Below are 16,271 nucleotides of genomic sequence, written 5' to 3'. Positions count from 1 at the left end.
GTTACCACACTACAACACACTACAACAATTAAAACAGAAGAAAAATAAACACAGAATTATTAACAAGGACAATATGTGTGAAAGAAAAACTTTTCTATTGTGTGAATTGTCAGTTTTATCCAAACCGGAAGTGTGTAAAACTTATCTTTAAATTACACTTTTAACTATTTTTCATTAGAAATGACCGCTAAACTCAACAAGTCAACTTCGTTGGATATTATTTTATCACATAGAGGTAAAGATATAAGTTGAAAACAATCTAAAAATGAAAAATGAACAAAAAACATTCAACATATTCGCTCAAACAATCACAACTCCAGTGAGTGAGCAGTTAAATAGTCTACTTTAGCATGAACAGGCTACATGCTAATACTCCTTTAGTTACAACGTAAATGTTTCCCTTACGTTGTGAGCACACTGTTAAAGAGCTGTTAAAGGTGACTCCTCACACAGGGAGACGGGAGTCCACTCCACCTCTTGTGAGAGTCCTCCGCTGCATCTGGCACGCAGCCAGATACCTCGTGCATGCGTGCTTGTGTACGTGTGTGTGTGTGTGTACGTGCATGCGTGTGTCACTATGGGAGCAGGGGCCCACCGTACTTGCGTACACTGTCTGGCCTGGGCCATCCGTGTAAACACAGCGTCTTCTAGTGGTCACCATAAATACTGCCACATCTTAAAATGGCCACTGGTGCTGGTGGACACTGCAGCCCGACAGCTCACCTACCCTCACCGCCAGCCAAGGCCTCAAGCAAACACACACACACTCATACAAGTCTGCAGTCACCACACTAGGCTGTTTACTCATTACCCCTGTGCACTGTTAATCCATAAACACACTGCTCTGCCTCACTGCCAATGAAGGTGAAGTGCTTTCGATCCTGTGGTTAAGAACACAAACAAATGTAGAGTTTGGCCCCTGCCAGCTGCAAAGAAAAGCCTCCTAAAAATAAACACATGAAGCCCACAAATCAGATCAATCACTCACAAGTTTTATTCACAATATACAGAACAATGACTCATCAAGTCAGACACACCGCAGCCAGTAGAAAATAAATCTAACAAATAAAGCAAAATATATCCTTTATAAGCAGTTTTTACCCTTGAACACTTTACAGATTAGATCTGAACACCTCAAGATTGAAGATCATTTAAGACAAACATAACCTACATTTCCCATCTAAGCAGCTCTGCAAAGAAAAAAAACCTTGACATGTAACATTCATTTGGGTAGCATGTGTTCAGACTCTGAGTCGAGGGCTGTAGATTTAATTATAAGGCCTTTGCTGAATTCAAAGAAATACTGGACTGACTGAGGCAAAGAGTTGCCCGTTCATTATGTTTCAACCACCTGCTCCACACCAGGGGTCAAGAAGGAGGGGGACACAGGTGACACCAGACATAAAGATACAATGCCTGCAGGGTGAAATATTTCACTTTAATCTCATGTCCAGAGAGAATCTGAACTAAACTCTTCAATTTAAGTAGGCCCAAATGCAGATGTCATGCTGTCTTCATGTCTGAGTGCGCTGATTGTCAAAATCTCTCCCTTATCTGTCCTCTGATGACTTTTGATTTCAAAGTCGGTTAATGTGGACACAGTGTGGAATGTAAGAATCAAAATTCATCAACGTTTTTAGCACTGAGTTTTTGTTCTGGGCTATGAAGAATATCTGCTGCTTGGTTTAATTATGACACAGCCATACCATAACCATCAGTGTGACACTGCAGCGATGATGATAAATTACTGGAGAGACTGGGTCTGGGTGCATGACAAGTCAAGGGAGGACGGAGTTCTCAGATTAGTTGACTTAAGCATCCTTCTTTTTGATGATGAGCGGTCCGACGTTGTCTCCGGTCTCCTCATTGTGTTTGGCGTGGGAGCCATCGCAGTAAGGAAACTGCAAAGATATTGCACAGTGTCACTCTTATCAAGTTAACAACCTTAACTTGTACTTAATGATAAAACTGGAAATGGAAATATCTAGTCAAATCCACAAATTCATAGTGGCTATAAATTATCAAAACATTCAATTTAGCAGATTGAGACAATGTGTTAGATGTTGATTTACCTTGTTCTTTACTCTATATCCATGCAGCAAACTGTGGATCTTGTTTTCACCCGCTTGAGCCAATTTCAGTTTGAAGGCTCTCAATTTAAAATGCAACCTCCACACAATATGATAGCTGCCCATATCAGCTAAATTCAGATTCCAATAAAATCTATAGATCAGTGTCACCAAGGGATTTTTTCCTATATAGCACTTCAGACAAGTTTTAAGACTGAGCATGGTTCTACTGAAAAGGGTGTGAAACCAGAAAATTTCCAATTAAGTCTAGCAGTCAAAGGAAAGACACCTGACTTGGATATGACCAAAAGTGCAACAAACGACAACAGGACCTTTAATTATGGAAAACTCTGCTAATTTTGGACCCCTAAAAAGTTGATTCACTAGCTTACCAAGTGTCCAGTTACTCAAACACTAAGTGCAACTATGAATGTGTATGTAGTGGCTGCCTGACCTTCTTTGACTTCCAGCAGCGGCAGTACACTGCCTTGATGCCGATGTCTTCCATGTCATAGCTGTGGACCACTTTTGGACTGTCTTTACTGATGGATGTGTTCACCTGGCCCTTTTTACAGCTCCGTCCGCTCAAGTAATGGCTGACAAGGAAACCTCCAACGGCTGCAACCACTGCAACTGGCACTGCAACCACAAAGTGCTCTGCACAGAGAGAAAGAGATACAGTCATGATGGGAATACAGATACAGAAACGTTAACATTTCAGTACCATTATTACCATTTGTATAAAGCTTTTACTACTGAGCCTATAAAAATCCCCATTGTATGCCTCTGTTGGTCAAAGCTCCGCTAAATCTAAAAAGCTTTGAGGTCAGATTCTCAGTCCTCCATGCCCTATTTCAATCGGCTGACACTGTTCTCACTAAAAAGAAAGGTCCATCCAGCCTTTCCTTTCCAACAACTTCGCGATATTGCATCATAAGAAGAAGGATTTCTAATGAAGACGACCTGTCTGACAACTTAAGATCCGTGTGCAGTAGCTTTACATTTTGACCAGGACATGTAAAATTAGCCATTTTGGCAAGGCACTGTTTCAGACAATCCAGACCCACTGAGCATCACATGACGCAGAGCCTAAGGCTAGACGAACAGGAGCATTACTGTCAGTCTGGATCAACAGATTCAGTGATTAGCCGCTTCGAGAGAGCGGCTAGAGGCTATGATACATTAACATAATTCTACCGTGGACACTTGCTAGGATCATGTCCTCCAGCTCCAGGTCCAAAACTACCTGAGAAACAGTCTAAAGTTGGAACCACATGCGGCTGTATCCAAAACGGCGGACGACCAGTTAGCGTTAGCTAGCCTAATGGCTGTTAGCCAGCAACTGAAAGGTGTTGACACCGCAATGAATTAGTAGTTATTTTTAGAAATGACACGATAAGGTTTGTGCATTCGATTTTTCAGAAGTGGTCTGCATTCGATAGTGCTGTATCCTGCAAACAATTCAGCCCGTTACGTTTATTGTTAGCCGGCTTAGGTTACGTTTGGTCGCAGACATGTTAAGTTTTCATTCAGCTCCAAACGAACACTATGATCTAATGCTAGCATGCCTTTAGCTACATTTAAGACGTTACCTTTTGATAACCTGAATCCCGAGCTGGGCGTCGGAGGCACCGATATAGCAGGGAAACCTGGGGTTGTCATGTTTTCCCCGGACTGTGTTGTTTGGAGTCTACGCTCACAGCAAGGTCAACCAAGGAGTCTTTTCTGAATTCTGTCAGCTCCACAAGGGCCGTGCTGAGCCCGCTACGTCACCGTGCATGAACCAATGAGAACCGTGAAGGGAGAACGCGTTTCATCGTACTTCCGTCTTCGCCTTAAAACTGCCTGTACACTGAATCGTAACGACAACCACAGATTTGACCTGTGGCTTTTCCTTCCTGAAACGTGATACAAATGTTTCACCTGTAACGAAGGCCCTGTGTTCATTGAGTGTATGTTCTTGCGACTGTTACAAGTTAATTCTTGACTGCGGGAGAGGCAGTTTGACAAGACAATCGTATTTCAGGGTTCACTTATTCACTTTACCCGAGCCCGTATCCAAATTCCAGTATCCATTAGCGAATGTGGGTATCTAGTTAGGAAGCTTTGAGGTACAGCGACTTTGAAAAGATAGACGTGTTATAACGTTACTCGTTTCTGTATGTTCTTTTAAAAACAATGACTGTATGGAACGATGTTTTTTTATAACACCGCAAGAGGGCGACAAAACCACCTATTACCATAAAACATTACTGAGTGTAATGTTTGAAACGAAGTCTAACAGTAGTATATTAACGTAATGTATATTATGCAAATGTATTCTTTAAATCTATATTTGAAGGTTAGTTTCCCACTCACATAAGACATTAGCAGCAAACAGAAACAGTTGAAATACATCTCCTTCATGCATTCATTCAATAAGAACAACTGCGAAATTCCAGGTTTCAGTTTTATCCAACAATCAAACTCTCCCAAATATACACATAGAATCTTGTGGTGGTGATTTAATTATCAATTAACAATGATATCATGTGTAATGGAAGACACTGTTCACCCTGTTAAATTTCTGTAAAACTGGGTCATGAATGCAGCCCAGCTACATGTCCCTCGCTCACCTCAATGTCCCCCAAAAGGGCCTAAGAATGAGTCAACACAGGAGTCACTGGTTTTTTATTACACAGTTTAATCAACACACAAAGCTCAACGAGCCTCTCAGGTAATTCAATATACAGAGGTTTTGTGCAAGAAGAGTGGGTTCTCCTCGCACCCAGAGCCCAAGCCAGTCCCATAGCCTTTTAAGATGTTAGCCTCTAATTTAACAATAGCAAAAAAAGAAAACAAAAAAGAAAAGAAAAAAATGCAACCTAAAGAGTTATGGGGGGGAAGGGGGGGGGATAAAAACACAGGTTAAACTAAGAAAAATAAATTGCTTAAATACCTGGTCCAGAACCTCCACTTTGTGAATAAAGAAAAGTTGGTGATAGTGGTGGGGGTGACATGGGGTTACATTTGTGCGTGCATGTGTGTCTATGTGTGTGTACAAACGGGTCAACTTGGGTAAGGTGGGGTGGGAGGAGAAGGGTCAAGAGCAGGAGGTATGGGGATGAATTCAAGTCCTTTCATAGAATCCAGAAGACAAAAAAAGACGATGTGAATTTTTCCCCCCATTTGACATAGCCTGCAATGACTTCTTTTACATATTTATTGTATAAACACAGAGTGCCCTTCAACTCACGTGTGGAAACTGCTTTCTTGAACGGTCACCTCTACAGATGGGAATCATTAAGAAAAACAAAGCAAGAAAGGGCGCAGAGTGTAAAAATCCCTCCATGTTATTGTCTCCCACCCCCTTAAAAACAGGGAAATAAAAGGGAAAAAAAGGTCCCCTCAAAGTTTTATAGATGCTCATAGGAATGCTTCTAGTGATTAACATCTGAGGAAGGTGGGTGAGGATGCAGACGTGTGTGTGTGTGTGTGTGTGGGGGGGGGGGGGTTTCAACCTGCATGGTGAAAAAATATAAAGGAATACGGAAGTCAGGAGATGGGGTCAGAGGTCATAAGGGAGGGAGTAGGTGGAAAAGGAGTAGGCAAAGATGGATGTTACCATTGCAAGTTGACAATATGTACACTGGAGGGTGGGCGGGTGAGCTGAGAGGCAGGAGGGGGATGGGGGAGAGTCAGAGAGAGAGGGAGAAGGGGGGAGGAAGAAGGAGGTGGGGCAGAGGGAGTTTTTACAGGTACTCTGATGAAGGGGAGGCGTGGCTCAAAGAAAGCACTCCAATGGAAACCAACAAGATCTTGTTTTAAACTTTTCATTTGTTTGAATGGTTTTTTTGTTTGTTTTCTCTTTACGTCAGAAGCTCCCCTAACCTTACGTCGTAGAGGTGGTTGGCCATGATTCTACCCCAACACTACATTGCATACTTTTGTGTCCATTCCCGAGCTATTTTGTTGTACCTGTGAACAAGCAGAGAAAGACAGAGAGGAGGAACTGTTAGATGTTTAGCATTGCAAAGACAAACATGTCAGCATTTCATGCAATCACAAAACACCTGTAGAGAAGTTGCAACACTTTCACGTCCACAAGTTTCCATGAATAGATGAGTTTCATCCGTGTAGTAGCAGAGACGCCAGCTGGCTACAAAAATACATACAGTTCGACATTCTTGCACAGAAATTCTGCATGTTTGCAAACTACCAGAAGTCAACGCTGCCAGTCAATCAGTCACAGTAAAAAAAAAAAAAAAAAAAGAAAATTTTCACTGTACTGATTACATTAAAAAAGCATATAAGAGCCATTTGAAATAGTTATTAACATTATTTGTTGTTAACACTAGTAATACTCATTTTTTTTAACTGAACAACAGCTGATTAGGAAAACAAAATTTCCATGTAAATTATGCAAACATGTACTGTAAAAGTGTTCTGTAGGGGCTGACATGTTTGCCATAGCACCACTTAATACTGTCTGATAGAAGTTTGTCTTCTGATCCAATGTGGTGTTCTATATACACTTGGCTCTAGAAAAGGCTCATAAATGTACTTTAACACAACAATAATAATTAATGTAACAACCATCTAGCACGTCTGGTGTCGACTAGCGAGGGTAGCAGTGCTTAAATGGCTTGTCAATTACTCATGCTCATCCCTAATGTGAATGAGACATGGGACAGTTGGATACAGTTAGTAACGACAGCGATGGCCTGCGCTCGCAGCCCAGCACACAGGCCTCAAGCCGAAGAACGAGTGACCAGTTGCAGCAGCCACAGGACAGCTAATCCAGCAGCACAAAGCGCGTACACACAGCAGTGATCAGTAGCTGCCGGGCCGCCTGACGGGTATGTTCGTGACAGCAGTTTTTCTTGCATTTATATGAATTTACGTAACAGACTTGGGAAAGAACCGATCTTCATCACTACACCTCCCCCCAAGGGGAGAGGATTTGCAGGGAGGCCTGAAGGAAGGTGATGAGATTTTTCAATTGGACACTTCTGAAATCTTGCTTGCTGTTTCTGGTTTCTACAGAGTTACCCAGCATTAACTTGCACTATGCAACTGTCCAGAACCTGAGTCTTGTATGCTCACACTAAATGAATCAACTGACTGACCATGACAGGGCTGCTGACACTGAACATCAGCACTGAGCTCCTGCTCAGTTTTGTCTGATAAAAATATATACAGATGTGACAACTGAATTGTCAAAAATCTTGACAAAAAGAGAGCAAAGAGTAAGCAGTTAGCATAAGGCAGCATGATTTAATCTGTGATAATCATTTTTTAAAAATTGCAACCCTTATGTGTAACTTTTGGAAAATCCCCTGATTGTTGCATACTCTTAATGTATCAAGATGGAGACTGTGTCCATCAGCAGCCACGGTGTGATACTGACTCTGACAGAACAGGCTTTTGCACACCTCCAATCAGGCTGGCAGGGACTTGACATCAGTTTGGGTCGTAGATCGTCTCAAAATTAAAGAGCAGTGACCCAAAGCATTCTGCTTTGAGAAGAGGCGTGAAGCATGGAAAGGAAAATACTCAAATGATGCAGCAAAATAAGAAACTTATTACTTACTTTTCCCTGTCCGTCTTGTAGATGCGAGCGATCTCGGGTACTAAGGGGTCATCCGGGTTTGGATCACACAGCAGAGAGCAGATGGACAGGAGGACTGGAATGAACCAGGCCAAGGTTAAGAGCAAATCAATCAGAATTTACAAATAAAATCTGTTTTAAAAAACATTTTTAGACTCTCTAATGTTTTTTTTTTTCAGATGAGCCTCTGATTCAAGTTTGGTAGAGTACTTGTCATGGCATTGGAACTGTTGATAATACATGTAATTGGCATTTAAAAAGAAAAACTGCTGTCCTCGTCTGGATAAGAAGAGCTAAAGCCAACATCAACATCAATAGATATCAATACATTATTCATGGGAACAGTGTCAATCAAAAAGGAAAACAAAAGGTTTTCCCTATTCTTCCATTCTTAAAATGCTGTTTATAAAGGCAGAAGTATCTGTCGTTTATCTGGAACTGTATGTGCAATTGTGCACTTAAAAGTCTGAGGGCCAGGAAGAATCAGCTTACCTTTGGAGATGGTGAGAGCTGGAGACCACTGTGATCGCAGAATGTCAAGACAAATGCTGCCGTTGCTGTTGATATTTGGGTGGTAGATTCTTGTGGTAAATGCAACCTGAAAACAGACAGAGAGAAAAGAAATGTGGAGGGGGTGGGGGGTGAGAAAGAGGGGCAGGTGAGAGGAACAACAGGAAACTGAACGATGTAAAGCTGTGGTATGTTTCAGCAGCCAGGACGAACTTCATGTGCCTCATTGTTACTGTGTTGACGTAAGCTGCATCTGTGTTTGTGTTCATTTATGACTTTGTTACCTTTGGCGGTTTGAAGGGGTAGTCTGTGGGGAAGTGTATGGTCAAGAAGAAAACCCCGCTCTGGTAAGGACTGTCATTCTAATGTAGAAAGAGATGAGACCCTTTAACTTTATTACATGCAAAAGTGACAAATGAATTCAAATTAAACTACGTTAATTAGGTAAGCAGAAATTCAGTTTATCGGCTAAAACTAAAGCACTACAATTAATGTTGGAATACTTACAGGTCCCATTATTGTGGCTTGCCAGTGAAACACTGAAACAAAATCAAGAGAAATTGGTTATAAAACACTAAGAACACAATGTGTAGCTGAGAAGTGTTAGAATAAATAATGCTGCATGTTTGTTTGTACAGTTGAATAACAGGCTCTTACATAAAGTGCAACTCAGGATAATACTCTCGGAAACAATTCTTTTAATCTAAATGGCAGAGCTTGTGAACACAGTGGAGTGGTAAGAATTTCCTATCCTCGCTCGCTGATGGTCGCTCTCTCCTCTCTTCCACAAGCTCAAAGCCATTCCAGGCCACGCCGCTCCACTCAAATCACTCACCTCTCACTCAATGAAACAACAACAAAAAAAGTGGCACTGTATTTTATATTAGCTTAAACGCTAGCCAGGCTAATTCTCAAATAAACAATGAGCTCCACAGATTCATTTGGTCTCTTCCCAGGCTACTTTCATAACATAATTTTACTTCATTTGAAATCTTTAAATTTCAGAAGAGAAGAGGTAAACGTCTAAATAATAGTTAGGAACTTCGAACTCATGTTGTGTGTGTGTGTGTGGTGTGAGCAGCATGACGGCAAAATTAAAGGTGAGGTTGGAATGTGAGATAAGACAATGCTCCACCTTTAAAAAAAAAAAAATCTGTTCCGCACTCCATCAAAAAATGCTTCTGTTCACAGTCCCGACGCTCACGCTTACGTGCTCTGCTCAATGGGTTCACATTCGGAAGGGTTTCTTATATGAATAATATGGAAAGTACTGCTTATGATATTGCTAATCTAAAAAAAAATCTTGAATGACACAAAAACAAGCCATCAGAATTTGATTTGGTAGGGCTGAAACCTTTCTAACACAAGCATCCTGTTGAGGTTTGAGGACAAATGTTTGTAGTGAAGTGGTTTATCTGATGTTGGATGGCAGGAAGCGTCATGTAAAGAGAAATATTGCTGCTATTGTCTTTTCCCACAGTGCTGTTCTAGGGTAAAAACATGCCACACACACCATATGCATATAAATATACTGAAAGTAACACCATTGAAACACATGCAAAAAAAATGAATCAACAGCTCAGATCAATAGTATTGTGATTTTGAATATAAGCAAAGGCATCGCTCTTGATTCACTGTCAGATCTGACAAATTTTATTGATTTCTTGTACATAATGAAATGTACAAATTTCAATTTCATGTACATGAAATGTTCTTTTTTTCCTGTTCCACTGATGATGTCAAATTACTACACCTGGGCAGAGCCAAGCAGCAGCAGACTAAAGAGCCAAACATGTTGCGGATGAGGATGATTTTTACAGTTTTAGAAAAAGACAACACAATTTGCAGTACATGTTCCACAAGCATGTACTGTCGTGTGTGTAAACTACAGATTATGAAATTCTTTTGAATGATATTTTGTGAATGTCATTCAAGTGTGACTATGTGGTCCTACGTCCATATGTCACAGACCCAAAGCACAAGACAAGTGTGGGCGTTGTTCCCTTGTGGAACCCAGCTGTTTCAGTAGTGATAAGCATCGGCTCATTCATTTACAGGCTTGAGCAGCATTATTTTTCCATCGGTGGTAGTAGAGATAATTTTCCAACAAAGATCAAAGTTCCAGCAAAATTAGAAGGAAAGGTGGTAGTGTTTTGTACACTGGAGCTGCAACAATTGGTTGATTAATCGACCAGTTGATTGAAAAAAAATTAGTTGATTAATTGCTTCCAAACAACAACAGAAAAGTCAAACAACTGCTGGTTTCAGCTTCTTAAATGTAAGAATTTACTGCTTTTCATTGTCACCTATGATAGTACATGAAGGGTCTATGGATTTTGGATGGTTACTTTAACAACAAAACAAACTGAAAATCCTTTCACAATTTTGACATTTTATAGATAAAAAGAAAAAAGAATTAATCAATTCAACAGAAAAAATACAAGATTTCATCAAGGTGTTGAAGATATTGCAGGGACTACATCTTTGGAAAGCAATAAACAATGACGTCCAGAGGATGTCAAGTTTCAATTTTTTGACCACCAGTCACTAAGCACTATATTCTCTGTATGAGTCCTTAATATATAGCAGAAGAGGACAAATACTTGGCAAGAAAATTTTTAAATTACTGCCTTGAAAGCAATTAAGATCAAGTGGTTTCAAACATCCAAGCCCGCAATACAGACATAAAGGTATTAGATCAATCAAAAACACACTATAGAGAGGATAACATAATTAGAACTCAAAGACATATAATTGATAATAGATGAAGAAAATGGGGAGAACATAAGAACTAAAATAAAAGTTTCAAGTATGGTACTGTATGTGTGGAACTGCTTCACTTTTCATTTGTGTTTTTCTTTGTTTCCCCTCCTTTTTTTGGTCCTTGGAGAAGCATGCCTTATTATACTAAGTAAGGAGAACAATTAAGACGACATACTGTGTAGATTCCTTTTTTCCCTAATGTCTTGCAATCGGCATTTTTTTCCCACTCTTTTTTTTTTTTAAATATGATAGTGACTAACATTATCTAGGATACAAGTTTTTATTTTCTCTTGCTAAAAATTCATGATATCAGTTTCATAAATGATGCTTATATTAGAAGCTCTTTGTCTTGTTTCATTCATATTACATAAGGAAATGAACAAGTGTTACCAAGTACAAACATGCATAAAATTAGTCAATAAACAGAGTAAAAAAAGATCAAGTTGAAAGTATAATCAACACATTAATCAATAATGAAAATAATTGTTACTTGCAGCCCTAATGTACACATAACAATGGAAAAATCTGTCCTAAATCCGTTGTTACTTGATCACGTTTGAAACAATTACAAAAACTTAAATAACGTGCACTTCATGTGACCTACAAATTCCAAACATGCATACTGCTGTGGTTTACTTTGTGAAATGTCAGAGACACAAAAGGTGTTAACATGTTCCTACTGCACTTGGCTGGTGGGTTTCAAGGAAGGTAACTGATAAAAATATATCAAACGTGCCATCCTGCAGTCATTCAGACATAAGCTATGATCAACCATAATTTGGCTCCATAGATGAAGTTAGCAGGGTCCACTATGTATGTCAATCAGGTCACCTTTAGAGCGAATATTAATATAAAAACTTTGAGTATCTGAATTTTACTATCTACTTTGAGTTGTTCACAACTCTTTCTACTATACAGAACTCACTCAAAACCTAAGTCACATCTATATTGAGATGGACAATGAACTTAAAAGGCAGCAGGGAAATGAGCAAACAACAAGAAAATTAAAAACAGACACAGGTGGCTGGGTTATTGAAAGGAGAGCTAAGAGCTGCTGGAGGTGTGAGACATTCCTGAACTTGACAAGCTGCATACAGTCTACACAAAGCAAAAGTGAAACTGACATGCAGCAACAGAGTTGGGAATATTATTGTTTCATAGTGAACCAGTGTTTTCACAAGAGGCAGTAAAAGAATTTCCTGGTAGTTCAGTTTGTTAAAAAAAAACAGGAGTATTTCCTTCATTTAGTTTACGTACTGAACTCCTTACATCAAGAGCCAGCGCCTGTTTGTATGTTCCTTTCCAAGTTACAAGAGTTGGCTTTGAAAACATTGTATGTATTTCAGTTGTAGTCCATAATATTTTGTATTGTGATAATAAAAAAATACTGAGGACTGTTTTCCACATCCAGACTAATCACCACAATCATAAAATGTAACCTGACAGAGCAGATACTGGAGACAGTTTATTTCTAACTCACAGGTGAAAGGCTGAATCTACATGGTGTGTAATAAATGAGAATAGGACATTCCCTGACTAATGAATATCTATTACTGCATACAAAGTTCTTTAATAAATGACCTTGCTCAAATAAGGGAAGGGTAAGCAATTTTGAGCCCCTGTTACACAGAGCTACCAGGTCAGTGTTGGGATATGAGGATGAACTTACTGTCATCTCCTACAGGTCCTGCAGAACACTGGGCTGGTGGGTCCCGTGCCAAGTCGTTCAATTCCTGAGACAAACAAATGACAGTCAGTTAATCAGGTCCTGCAATATGGTGCAAAATTTCTTACAGATTTCACATTTCACATTTCACATTTCTACAAACAACCATGTGGATCACAGAAAACACTACATAATATCTTAACTGGAAATAGCAACACAAAAACATGACAATAAACAACATTCCTACGGGGGGAATAAAGCTGTAATAATTTGATACTAAAAGTCACTAACATTCTGATGCCGTATCCAAAATTTCTTACTTTTCTGTCTTACCATTACTTAATGTAATATTGCATTTTAATGGTGCAAATGAAGAAATTCACAGATTATTTCAAGTCTGACTAGAGTCCACAGGGTGTTTCTAAATTGAGAAAAAAAAAGAGATTTAATTTAGATTGTGAATCGCTATTGAGATCAAAAAATATTATTTGGCCAGATCGCAAAATAATAATAATGACTAAAGTATCTCAATACCCTTTCTAGCAAGCACTTGTCTGTGATTGTGGAAATGTGCTGATACTCACATCCCACAGCAAACCTGCTAGACACACTCACGGGTTGTCCAAAAGGCAGCTTTTCTTAAAGGGGATCGCTCAAACAGATGTACTGAAGCTGACCTAACTTGTTAGGTTAGGACAACCCTGTCTGACTGTATCATGAGATTATTACTCACACATTAATTTAAAGGTGGGATTTTACTGTTGTGGTTGGTTGAGGTGGAGCTCATTCTGAATTATCTTGTACAGACCTGTAGCTAAAGCTTATTTTCATTATGAATTCATCTGCTACATCATTTTCTTCATTAATGGACTGTTTGGAATGTAAAAAAAAATCTAAAAACTGGGAAAAGTTCTGTCACAATTTCTCCAGAGGCTAAATTGACACCTCTGCATTACTTGTTTTGTCCAACCAACAGCACAAAACTCAAAATTATTAAGAATAAATTAAAGTAATTATAAAGAAGCTAGAAGAAGCAAGCTACAGTTTTATGGCTGGTTGAAAGATATTTTGGCTGGAATTTATTTCTGTTCACTGGACATTGGCAGGTTGACCAAAAAGTTAATTCTGGAACTACTGTACAGTTAACTGTATAACTGTAAACAAATCCCATGACGGGTGTCACTGATGTTGCTACTAAGTGTCACTGCAATTGTAACGACTCTAAAGGCAATTCCTAATGACACGACAACTACGCCGTGAGCTTTGATTACTGAAGTGACCACTGTTATGTAACAGAATATCTACAGATACAACAGATAGTACATGTTACGACGAAACAGAGTCCACAATACAACGATAGATGTTTTAACACAGCCAAGGCACTATGGTAACCCGGGTGTAAGCCACAACGTTAGCTCCATGTAACGTTATGGTGCAAATGTTATCTTAGCGTAAATACTAGGTGTTCAGGGCCGACAACAGCACATGAAGTCAAGTGGCAGAAACACTATGCTGGTTGGTCGGACACATTACCACATGGGCTTCCGTTACTGTAGGAATTAGCATCATCAAGACAAAACATGAGATTAAGCTAAATCAATCAAACAAACGCTGTAATGACGATCTACTGCTCGCCTGCTGTCAGCAACATGGCATCAGGCGAACAACGCGTGGGGCCTGTTTTTACCACAGCGACACACTGCTAGCTAACATTATTACTAGCGTTTCCTTAATATGTTGCTCGTTTATCGAGTCCATACAATTACAATATCAAACACAAACAATAATATACATATTATGTCATGGTTGCTAACGTTAAAATAGCTGCAGGCTGCGCACTGCGAAGACAATACAAGCAAAAAACAGGGACTAGATATACGCTTGCTTAGGTTACATCCACCCTTATGTTATCTCCGAGTTGTTGCAATTCTACTTAGATACATTTATATACGAAAATTAATTACGCTAACCACAAAGAACAGGTTGAAATCGGGTGATAAAATAAAAAATAAGCGCGAGCGTTCTCTTAAGAAAAGCTAACGTTGCCGCTAGCTCGATAACTTAGCTATCTGTCAAATCAAGGAGCGAGTTAAGCAAGCTTAGCTTAGGTAACTGCAATATATAATAGCCACCTTCACTAACGCCCATGTGAACTACTGAGAAGATGTGTACGAATGGAAACTACCCTTTCTTTACTGTCAAGATATAGCGTTACAATAGTAAGGTAGCTTGATCAGATGAACCCTTTAATGTTAGCATACCCGAGTTAGCCAACGACCAGGACAGATAATGTTAGCCAGAAACAGCTAACACACTGCTAATATAATTAACTAGGAACCGGCATAGCTAACATTGCAATATACCACGGATTAAGAACAATTATGATAATGCATTTCAAATATCGATAGTAAGCATATGTGGCCTGCCGTAACCAAGAGATCTAACCCCAACAGTTACTTATAAGTGTAACGGTTCAGTTGGCCATTTGTAGCAGCACTGGTGAACACAGGCGGCGCATTGCTGCTCTCACTGTCGTCACTCGCTATTCAGAGACCGTTAGCTGGCAGTTGAAACCAAGCCTGAGATATTTAGTTAATAATTTTAAATTGTTCTTAGTTTAATAAACTCGACAACACACGTAAGATGGGCGACATTGGGACTAAATCCCCGAGGAAACTGCGAAATCCTGGGCCTTGTCGTTCACTTCCTTACCTTGTGAATTCTTTTCAGAGCCATTGTTGTGCTAGCGGTTCTGTCGGGGAAAACGTGCAATTAAAATGGCGATTGATGTCACTGTCCGTTGGTAATACTACGACTTAGTTATCAGAGAACACCGTCACTCTACACTCAATTTACCGATCGCTACCAAAAGGAACCAACGATAAAATTTCGAGGCGAAACTGTAATATAGAAGGGGTAGAACCGCGGTCCTTCCTCCTACTGCAGCGGCTACCAAATCACTGCGGCCTGTGTTCTACCAGCAGCAACAATGACAAGACTTCCCAAACCAACACTTCAGAATAAAACCCTCACCTCTAAACTTCACAAATTTTATGTAAAAATTATGCCGCTTAGCTGTACATTATCCACACCCTTAACGTTAAACTGAACATGTTTGAGTAAAAAATGTACGTTTTCACAATTACTCAAGCTAAACAAATAATCTTGCTCTTCTAAGCGCAATTTACGACTTCAAAAAGCTGCTCTTGTGATATTGAATGTTTGATTTATGAAATATCATTTAGTGAAAAGAGCCATCATTACAACATTTGTGAATCTGAAAGTCCAAAATCTTCAAATTGCCACTTTCGCCTGACAAAAAGTCCAAACACACACAAGGGGTTTGAACTGATAAACATACAACAGAGGAAAACAGCAAATCTGAGAAGCTGAGTCAGAACACGTTTGACATGAAAGTCACCTGATTAATCAGGCCTAAAGAATTATCAAAAAAATTACTGATTAATTTTCTTGACAAAATTGACAAAACATTTCACATTTCCATATTATGACATTTTAATCATTTTTTCAGGCTATTAAATGATGTGTAGATAATAGTCACATAAGATTACCCTTTTATTATGAAGGCCAGCAGCCAGAACCGGAAGTCTCATTGTTGGAACACATGTCTCACTGCTCACAGTGCGCTACCGCGAAAAAGCCTTCCGCCGCC

At 39.5% G+C, this 16,271-nt stretch overlaps 2 protein-coding genes across 2 annotated transcripts; both read right to left on the bottom strand.

Annotated features, from left to right (window-relative positions):
- Positions 1 to 971: 971 nt before the first annotated feature.
- Positions 972 to 3,842, bottom strand: zgc:110843 (uncharacterized protein LOC541492 homolog). The gene is made up of 3 exons (XM_046405384.1): positions 3,662 to 3,842; positions 2,524 to 2,726; positions 972 to 1,901 (listed from the first exon to the last, which is right to left on the bottom strand). The coding sequence occupies exons 1-3, from the start codon at positions 3,729 to 3,731 to the stop codon at positions 1,812 to 1,814; spliced, it is 363 nt and encodes a 120-aa protein (XP_046261340.1). The 5' UTR covers positions 3,732 to 3,842; the 3' UTR covers positions 972 to 1,811.
- A 2,023-nt stretch (positions 3,843 to 5,865) lies between these two features.
- On the bottom strand, positions 5,866 to 15,587 carry ube2d2 (ubiquitin-conjugating enzyme E2D 2 (UBC4/5 homolog, yeast)). The gene is made up of 7 exons (XM_046405382.1): positions 15,311 to 15,587; positions 12,602 to 12,665; positions 8,677 to 8,708; positions 8,454 to 8,531; positions 8,152 to 8,257; positions 7,642 to 7,735; positions 5,866 to 6,026 (listed from the first exon to the last, which is right to left on the bottom strand). Exons 1-7 carry the CDS (start codon positions 15,332 to 15,334, stop codon positions 5,981 to 5,983), a joined length of 444 nt encoding a protein of 147 aa, XP_046261338.1. The 5' UTR covers positions 15,335 to 15,587; the 3' UTR covers positions 5,866 to 5,980.
- Between the last annotated feature and the right edge of the window lie 684 nt (positions 15,588 to 16,271).

Source organism: Scatophagus argus, chromosome 12 (genome assembly GCF_020382885.2).
Source record: "Scatophagus argus isolate fScaArg1 chromosome 12, fScaArg1.pri, whole genome shotgun sequence".
In the NCBI taxonomy this organism is placed as follows: domain Eukaryota; kingdom Metazoa; phylum Chordata; class Actinopteri; family Scatophagidae; genus Scatophagus; species Scatophagus argus.
Note: the sequence above shows the minus strand (reverse complement) of the source record. Positions and strands in the feature narration are given on the sequence as shown.

Bases quoted from the DNA above. Each gene is read 5' to 3' on its own strand.
- ube2d2 (XM_046405382.1), bottom strand. From the start codon at position 15,334: ATGGCTCTGAAAAGAATTCACAAG. The intron at 12,666-15,310 runs GTAAGGAAGTGA...TGTTTGTCTCAG, and splicing joins CTCTGAAAAGAATTCACAAG to GAATTGAACGACTTGGCACG. The intron at 8,258-8,453 runs GTAACAAAGTCA...GTCTGTTTTCAG, and splicing joins ACCCCTTCAAACCGCCAAAG to GTTGCATTTACCACAAGAAT.
- zgc:110843 (XM_046405384.1), bottom strand. From the start codon at position 3,731: ATGACAACCCCAGGTTTCCCTGCTATATCGGTGCCTCCGACGCCCAGC. The intron at 2,727-3,661 runs GTAACGTCTTAA...CTCTCTGTGCAG, and splicing joins GGGATTCAGGTTATCAAAAG to AGCACTTTGTGGTTGCAGTG. The intron at 1,902-2,523 runs GTCAGGCAGCCA...ATATCTTTGCAG, and splicing joins GCTGCTGGAAGTCAAAGAAG to TTTCCTTACTGCGATGGCTC.